The sequence below is a fragment of the Cariama cristata genome, unplaced genomic scaffold (assembly GCF_000690535.1).
Source record: "Cariama cristata isolate BGI_N322 unplaced genomic scaffold, ASM69053v1 scaffold21297, whole genome shotgun sequence".
NCBI classification, from domain to species: Eukaryota; Metazoa; Chordata; class Aves; order Cariamiformes; family Cariamidae; genus Cariama; species Cariama cristata.
The window spans coordinates 7,707-16,928 of NW_009626341.1; the positions used below are offsets into that span (position 1 = coordinate 7,707).

General features: G+C 40.5%; 1 protein-coding gene across 1 annotated transcript; it reads left to right on the forward strand.

Moving 5' to 3' along the window:
• Nucleotides 1-236: 236 nt before the first annotated feature.
• Nucleotides 237-4,229, forward strand: YPEL5 (yippee-like 5 (Drosophila)). Its single transcript, XM_009704003.1, has 2 exons — nt 237-477; nt 2,113-4,229. The coding sequence occupies exons 1-2, from the start codon at nt 337-339 to the stop codon at nt 2,335-2,337; spliced, it is 366 nt and encodes a 121-aa protein (XP_009702305.1). The 5' UTR covers nt 237-336; the 3' UTR covers nt 2,338-4,229.
• The last annotated feature ends 4,993 nt before the right edge of the window (nt 4,230-9,222 follow it).

Below are 9,222 nucleotides of genomic sequence, written 5' to 3' on the forward strand. Positions count from 1 at the left end.
GTCTGCAAATGTCTGAACTATATTTTAAAGGTTTCAGTTCATGTTTTGCTCATCTAATGTAATTAGTTTGTATCTAAGTGCATCACCTTGTTGGTAAGATGGTCACTTTGGGAAGGAACTTGTCTTAATGAGAAATGGTGAATGATGGTCTCTAAGTTCAGTAATTCATCTGTGAAAGAAAGAACCTCTGCAATCATTAGCTGAATTGGTTTGCAGAATACTCTGCCTCGTAAATGGAGTGGTTTGGGTTGGTTTGTTTTCTGCAATGCTGTTTTTGTATACATGATCTTTCTTTTGCTTTCAGGTCTTGAGTATAATCTTACATAAGTTCTAAAAATGGGAAGAATTTTTCTGGATCATATTGGTGGCACTCGCCTGTTCTCCTGTGCAAACTGTGACACGATTCTGACCAATCGTTCTGAGCTCATCTCCACTCGTTTTACAGGGGCCACGGGAAGAGCCTTTCTTTTTAACAAGGTTGGTAAGAGGCTAAGGGGGAACTCCTGTTTGCTTTTGAAAAATGAGTTTGCGGCATAGGAATCTGTCATCAAAACTAAAAAAACTTCTTGGGTAAAGTGTTGTATAATTACTATTGTAATTTTTTAATTTTTATTTTGTCCTATTCAGCTGTCTTTGAAGTCAAATTAGGTGTTTACTATTGATGGCAGGTTATCTAAGTTAGTTTATCTGAAGTGCTAAAAGACTGTAAAGAGGATTTTGTATATAGCGGCATCGTGGATGCATGGAGTTTTAACTTTGGAGACTTCTGTAATATGAATCTCAAATTCACTGCGAGAGTATCTTTTGTCTGTCAGAGAGTTTCAGAGGCTTTTGCACTTCTATTCAGTTAAAAAAGTCTAGATAATATTCTGTTTAATTTCTAAAATGCGTTTAAGCTAACAGTAGTTTGGCAACTTTAGGTAATCACAGTCTCTTTTACAGGCACTAATACTCTGATTTCATTTTTAATTTATCAAATTTGATTTAATTCAACAGATTGAAATGTGAAATTCGTAACTCTGAGTGAATTGTAGCATTATTTATTAACCCTTCCATATAGACTTGTCCATTAGACTCATTGGAAAACCAGTGATCATCCTTTGCTTTCTCACAGAGTGCCTAGTCATGTAATTGTTGGTCTGTTTTGGTTTGGGTTTTTTCTTGAAAGCCCTTTGGCCATTGGCAGAGTTGACAGAGGCATCAGTAATGTCTACACTTAACTGTGCTTGGCCTTGGGATTTTGGGTATGCTGAGTCCTGTGAGTAATATTTATATGTAAGTGTTAGGGCTGCGTAGCTATAGAAGAGCTGTGCATCTGATTTCTTCCTCATCCAATAAGCACTGGATCCTGGAGTTCAAATTTTTCTTGTGTCACATAGTGGAGTTTATTCACAGAAGTTTGATTTTTATGTTTCTGCAGTCAGAAGCCGTACAGCTGAAGCAAAGAGAACAAGCACAGTCAGGTGGAAAGTTGAGAAAGCAGTACAGTCCCATCTTTTAGAAAGCTACTGTATATTTGCAGTTTAGATATAGTTCTGACATCGACTTTTCAACGAATTTTACATCCTGGTTCTGTGGTGTTGCTGCCTAAACAAGTTAAAAGTTTATTTTAAAAAAGGTGAATGTTTAATGCCTGCATTCTCTGAACCTTCCTTTTTCTTAGATGATTATTTCAAAAGCACCCCAAGATTTTTAAAGTACCTCTTTTAATATTTTGGTTCTGATTTCTGGGAACAAGTGATCACATCAGTTGCTAAAAATAGGTTACATATATTGCAAATGGATTAATATAAATTAGTTTACAAGCTATTCACCTGGAATTTCTCACCCGAAGTTGAATGCAGTACTCTGCACTCTTGTACGTCTTGTGATAGCATTTCATGTCTCTCGGTTAAACGGTGAGGCTTATACATCCCCATGAAGCACATCTTTAAAGTGTTACCTTCTCAAGCAGGAGATTTTCAAGGGCTGTTGACTTGCTACGCCACAGTTTTCAGTTCATGTGCAGTGCCACAGGCTTTTAAAATGTTGATAGTCATGCACATTGCTACCAAGCTTTGCTCTAGGCAGACTAATCCTTTCTATTCCTTATCCCCTCTATGTTTGTATCAGGTGGTAAATCTGCAATACAGTGAAGTTCAGGATCGGGTCATGCTCACTGGCCGCCACATGGTTCGAGACGTGAGCTGCAAGAACTGCAACAGCAAACTGGGTTGGATCTATGAATTTGCCACTGAAGACAGCCAGCGCTACAAGGAAGGCCGTGTTATCCTGGAAAGAGCATTGGTCCGAGAGAGTGAAGGATTTGAGGAGCATGTTCCATCCGACAATTCCTGAAGAGACTTGAGTCTCTTCTCGGGTTCTCTTCAATTGAAACTCAAAAATAATAAAATCAACAAAAAAATCTGCTTACATACACTGTCACCTTAGCATCAGAGTCGGATTCATGGACTATGGAGTGGGAAAGATTGTGAGAGTATTTCAGATGGAACCTTCCTTTCTTTATTCCTTTTATATTTTATTTTCCCTCCAGCAGCTGTTCGTAGAAAGAATGTTGTGCAGATGCTGTAACTTTTTCTCTCTTGCATTTACATCTGTTAGATTTCAGATTGTATCTACAGATACAGTGGGCTAAAAGGAAAATATTTGGGGATTTGTCTTCTGTTAGAGAGAAATTCAATGAGGTGTTTTTTTTTAGTTTGCACAAACTGATGTCAGCAGAAAGTTATTTTAAAACTACAGATGTTTTTTAAAAAGTATATTCCATTTTTTGGCTTAAGTTTTTAGTTAGTTTTGGTTTTTTTTACCCAGTCTTTTCACCTGATTTGCTAGCTAAAGTAAAGAGATCCGGATTTGTGCCGAGTGCTAAAGGTTCAGTGTTGGTACTGCTTGGGCTGGCCCTTGTGCCATATTCTTGTTGAGGTTGATTGGTAGCACAGAGCCCATTATTTCTTGTCATTCTTGACCCAAAGATGTCACCATTCCTTGTTTATTTGTGAAGTCCCATTCACCATGTAAACTGGTGTTGATTGGAAACTATTCTTGAAATAGGGCAAAACTGCTTGGCTTTTTTTAACTTTAACTGATGTAACTTATAAGCATAGTAATAATATAAAATAATAGTTGTCTGTTTAGTCTTGCGTTGCTTACAAATTACGCTGTGTTTGTAATGATAGGGATCCATGGAGAAACTACTGTTTCAGTAGTAATTTTTTTTTTCGTTTCTCTACTAATCTCATTAAGTAGACAGGGAATTGCAAATCTTAATTCTTCAAGTAGCTTTCTTTAAACCCAGAACTTCCTATGTTAAACACAGCTGCTGTGTAAAAGGAGAAGATTGCCAGCATGTTTGTTCATGCCTAGAGTTATGCAATCTGCAGCTCTTGAAAAGATTAACTTAAACAGCTTGTTTTCAAATGCTGCTTCTGGTGATGAAACCTTTATCTTTCATCTTTGTTGAACCTTTTCATTGTGATGTTACATTTTTATCTTTCTGGGCAGCAGTACATGTCAGCCTAGTAGTAACTAGTGACTTGGGTTCCTGCTTTCTTCTTGTAGAGGTCAGCTCTGTTTAAAACAGTGATCTTGCTTGCCTTTTTAGCAAAAATACTCTTCATTAACTTAACTCAAGGGTGCCCAAACACTTTCATTGTGTCTTAAGCCATAAGTTAAGATCCCAAGGGCTGAAATTTATTTGAATGTTAGGTATGTATGATTCTTTATCAAAGATAGAAGTTGTTTTGTTTTTTTTTACTGGATAAATTGTGGTCAATGTGAAGTAAGTTACCCACAGCCGTACAAGAGATCTGGACTCTGACCTTTCAGAATAACTTTTCTTCAGTAGCCACAGCTCCGTATCTGAAACTAAGATGTGGAGGAGGGTGACTATGCAGAGTATTTTTCTTAATTTTTTCATTGCCAAGTGGCAATTTGGACACCCCTGACTTGAATCTACTGCCTATTTCATGTAAAAGTAGCTTTATTATAGAATTGTCACATAGAAAGAAAGCATAGTAGATCACATACCAGAGCTGTGCTTGAATCAAGCTGCTTAAACAATAGTGTACTTGTGCCTCAAATGAATCGGTTTTTGCACTGAGTACAGTAGTACCCCATTATCTTGTACTTCTGTCCTTCACAGACCCTAAAAGCCCCGTTAGCATGGTTCTCTGCAGTACTTTTCCTGTACTTCTGACATTACAGTACAATAAAGTATGTTTTGTCCTGAATTGATACTTGCCGTTCCTTTTGAGTAATTTTCATGGAGTCAGTCAACTGAATGACATAATCTACCTTCCATTCTCTGTGTTGAGTAAATCATTGCATTTCTACAGCTAGATGACAAGCTATTGATGAGCATCTCTCTCTGAATAAGTGGCAAAAGAGTGCACTGCTGATTTTGGAAGGTGCTAAGTAAAACTTCGTGCATACTGCTTGGACATTTGAGAGCCTTCAATTTACCACTCTCTTTAAGAGAAAATAAAAACAGGAAATTGCTCATTTAATGGAATTCTGGGTGCCAAACATCTTTCTCTGTCTTTGCAAAGACAGCAAGCTAGGCAAAACTCCAGCTTCTGCAAGAAATGTGAAGTTTTAGCTTCTGAAATGGCTTGGGAATTGATGAATTGGGAATTGTCTGTCTGGAATTCTGTGACCTTTTTCTTTGCATGCAAGTGTTAGTGAGAAGCCTTCTGCTAGCAGCTGGCCAACTTCATAAGCTGTAGCTGAAGAACTGAGACAAAGAGGATCATTATATTGGTATAATGGAGTCTGAGGGGCTTATTCTAACTTACCTTAAGACCTCTTCATTTTGGTAGAATGTTAGACCGTGAGATGTTAAAGATTACTTTCCTGAAAGTCTGTGATTTGAAAAACACTATAGAGCTGAATTCATTAAAAACCTCTAAGACTTAAGCAAATCTGCTGTTGCTTTAAAACAGTAGACTTTGGATTGCTCTTTTAGCCTGCACGCTGTTCCCTTCCGTATTGCCTTGATGACTCTGTGGGAGCGTTTAGCCTCATAAATTGTGACTGCTCCTCCTTGAGACGCTTTGCGTGTGACTACAGATAACTTATCAGCAGGGAACAAGACGATTGGTTACAGTACGGCTAGCAACAGAGAAGACATTGCTATTTGGCATTAAATGTTATTTTGTCGTAGTGCCGTAGCCTTGAATTCTCAAACAAGGCATAGCTGGCACAGCAAAAGGTGCCGCTAGAGTGAGCTTGTACCTGGCGTGTGATGGTGTGCCTGTGCTGTCTTGGGCAAAGAAGGTAGCAAGGGAATTACAATGCACAGCAAACCTCTGTGTGTTTACGGAGACCTCAGAATTCGTGCTTTTAGGCCGCAACTTGGGCTAACAGTGGTGCTATGACTTTTGCCTAACATTTGTTGTGTGAGGGTTTACATGAACTGCGCTATGATCTCATCCTGTAGTTGCACTGTAGGTATACCCAAACCTGAAGTATTTCATTAAAGCTGCTGACTACCATTTCAGCAAAACAGGTCTGGGAAGATGAAAAGGTTGGATGGTATGTTTGTGGATTGAAAAAGCATTTTAGTTATGCTTTCTGTTGATGTTCAAAAGAACTTTTGAAATGGCATACGTATCTCATGGCTCTGTTGGAAAAGGTAGCACTACAGCGGGGTCTGGGGATGGCTATGTTCTGCTGACACAGGCTTAGTCTTACAGGGCAAGCTTGTCTCTACAGATTTCTACCAGGGCTGTAGGAAATAAAGTCAGCAGATCATCAATGGATAAACGGGTAAGGAACCGGTGAAGCTGCAGTTCAGGACACAACTGCCAGGTATAAGGAAGAGGTGACTGGGAAGGATATGGCATTGGTGTGGGAAAAGGCTGGCTGGTTAATCAGCCCTATTTTAGAAGAGAAACCTGAGCTGTGATGTTGCAGTACCATTCTGCGAAAGCCAGAAATAGTGTATTGTGTTTCCTTTTTGGGCCTGCCTTCACTTCTTTAACAAAACAATAACAAAATGAAAAAAAAATCCAGTGAAGCTTGGTTTCCTGTGGATCTTGAGGGCTTGGAGGTTCCCTGATGCCTGACAGGGATGAAATGCTTTAACCTTTAGTTTGCTTGGGCCGCCGATTAGGATTGCGCTCCAATCGGCGCCCTGGTTTTGCAGGACTTCAAAGAACTATGCGATTTTGAGGCTCGTCTCTTCATAAGCTGGGGCTAAAATTGCCCAATAACTTCAAAAGATTGCTTTGAGTGGTGAGGAGGAGTACGACCTGATTGACGATGTCACTGTGTAAGCCTTTTTCTTCTTTCAGGAAATCTGAAATATTATGGCTAAAGAAAATGAGCTCCTGTCTGTCTCCAACTATTATGTGGCAAAGATGTTCAAGAGCTTCTGATGAGCGTAATTTCAACAGCATGGAGCTGTTCCTGGTCTTATATTTACATTCCTCCCCACCTCTCTTTGGTGTAAGGATTTCTGGTGCGTGTAGGAAATTATAAGGGGAGAAATCTCACATTTGCATTCCAACCTTTCGTTTGTTTCCTCATAGGGTTGTTCTTACTTCAGTGGATTTCTGTGATGCTACTAAAACTGCTGGCAATCTAATGCCAGCCTTTCACTAAGTAAGGACCCTTCTGGCAGGGTATTAGTGACATTCTCTCTCTCATCCTCAAGTCTAGGCAGAGGTTGTTTGGGAATGATACTTGACTGAACATCCTCTGGGTAGAGGTGATGTGAAGGAAGACCTCGTTCACCTTGTTCACAGGATGCTTCCATTCCATTGCTACGCTACCTCTCTTTCCATCTGACGTTATCGTAGGTGTGATATGCTTAAGTTTGTGTTGCAGCTCCTCCTTTTTAAAAGGAGGTGACTGTGAGACAGCAGCCTGAGCCTCATAAACGTGGCATTTCTCTCTCAAGGACCTGAAATACCTACGGTTTGTTATAGGCTGCTCTGTCTGCTGCTCAGTTGGAAGGGGCAGCGGTGTTCATGTTTGACTTGTTACTGCAGAAATAAACCCTGGCACTTGTCTAAGAAATGGCCAGAATCTCTCTGCCATGGGAGGCAAGTTATGGAAGAGAAACCCAGCTAAAAGAGGAAGGAGAACACTTGTGTGTGTGTGTGTGTGTTAGGGGGGATTCAAGTCTTAACTAAACCGGACAAATTCACTCAGGAGTAGCAGAGGTGGGAGACATTCTAGAGGTAAGCTTGCACCTTTTCTTTATGACTTGTGTGGGTTCAGGGAAAGTGGAAATCACTTGGGCATTGTAGAAGATTTAAGGTCCCCTGATGAAGAGAGGAAGGAACCGAATGTAAGCACTTCTCTTGAGAAACCTCATTGAAAGTCCTTGCTGTAGGACACTGATAATGGGAAGTGCACAACCAGAGCTAAGTTTCTGGCCTCTTTGTGTTTGGGTGAACGCAGCTGGAAAGTATTTGTCCTTTGACATAGGCTCTGTTTTCATTCTCGTTATCTGAAGCATTTAATGCTATCAGAAACTTGTATTTTTTTATAGAAGTAAAAATAGGAGAAGGATCAAAAAGCTATGGCATTAATTTGCATTTCCTAAGTGTCTGACAGGGGTAGGTGGGAGAGAGAAGAGTGTTCAGACCTTACAGTTTGACTCTGCCTGTGCTTCCCTGACATCGCCATCCAGGGCTGTTTCCCTCTAGGACTCAGGGTTGTTTAGATATGGGATTTTGCTTGGTCCTTTTGGAAGCATTTGATTTGACTGTTGTAAATATTTACAAGTGTTTGAAACAGTTAAGTTTACTGAATTTACAACCGACTGCATGCCATAGTTGTTGCAGACTAATGGCAGATGTTGCAATAGGTGCAGTTGATGAAGTAGGGAGATGGCTTTCTTACTAGGGGAACACAAAGCAGAATGGCTAGCTCATGCAAGGGTGCTTAGCCAAAAAACTGTCTGGTGACTTTCATCTGTCCTTACAGACCGACTGAGTATAACAATCCCCTGGCCTTGGAAGAGTTTGAAGACTTACTCTAAGCACAACTACATGGTGAGTACAGAAGGAAGAGGAGGATGTTTGTTACTTTTCAGGGATAGATCTTCACTCCCGTCACCGTCAAGGTGTGGGATGCTCCAAGGGAGGTGGTGAGAACTCAGGTGCATCCCACGGACAGGGTGCAGAAATGGCCTCTGTGGCTATGCTCTTGCTGGTGTTTGGCCAGCAGATCTTTCTCCCCATCCTACCCATTTTTATTAGGTTTGGTCTGGTCTGGAAATCCACGTGCAGGTATGCTTTAGTCCACACAGTCCAGCTGCCCATGCCCTCAACTAGACCAACTTGTTTAGGCTTCCTTAGGGCAATCTTTCTGCTTTAGGGATTAGGGGGAAAAGTAAAACCTACCTTAGCTCAGTCAGCACCCACAGATGAATGTGGTGAAACGCGTGAAAAAAAAAAGCCATAACTGCATGAATCTGTAGTGATTGCTGCACCTTCCCTACAGAATTAGCACGGTTTAAGGATCTGGGGAAGTGCCTGCCTTTGGCAGTATTAGAGGGTCACTTCTAGTATCGCTATACCAGCGCAATGAATTAGTCATTGCAGCTAAGAAGGGATTGATGGATTGTCTATTCCATGTTTCCCTGCTGAGGAGGGCTGAGCTTAGCGATGTACTCAGTAAGCCTCCATTCTTGGGATGAAGTTTCTCAGTGTGATTTTTTTTTTTTTTACTGTAGCCCAAAGTACGTTAGAGAGACGATTTAGGTCACAAAAGTGGAACACTTTAAAAATGCCAGATTTCCCAAGGATTGAGTAGCATGTGGTTATCCTGTCCCTGCATATGTGCAGCCTGGGGTTGAAAGTGGTATGTAAGTATGTATGTACAGGAGTAAGGATGGCACCATCATCACCCTTTTGTCGGTATGCATTGAACTTGTACTTACAACCTCTGTTCCACCATTCCTAACTCTGGACTGTTTGACTTTTTAATAATTTTGTTTCTAAAGGTAATTTGGATATGAAATCTCTAATGTGCGTTTAAGTGGCAAAAGTAAAAGAAATTCAGATTAAGCATTTGTAATTGCTGGCTTCTTCATGACTGGGATTTGAACTGGGAACCCTATTTGGTGCAGTAACCATTACTACTTAAGCTCCAAGGCTGACTGCTGCTTAACCAGCAGCTGGAGGAAGCTTTTAATCAAAGAAGGCTGAGCAGATGTCAGACCTAGGCTTTAGAGGTTTTCATATGATGCAAGGTCTCAGCATGGGATAG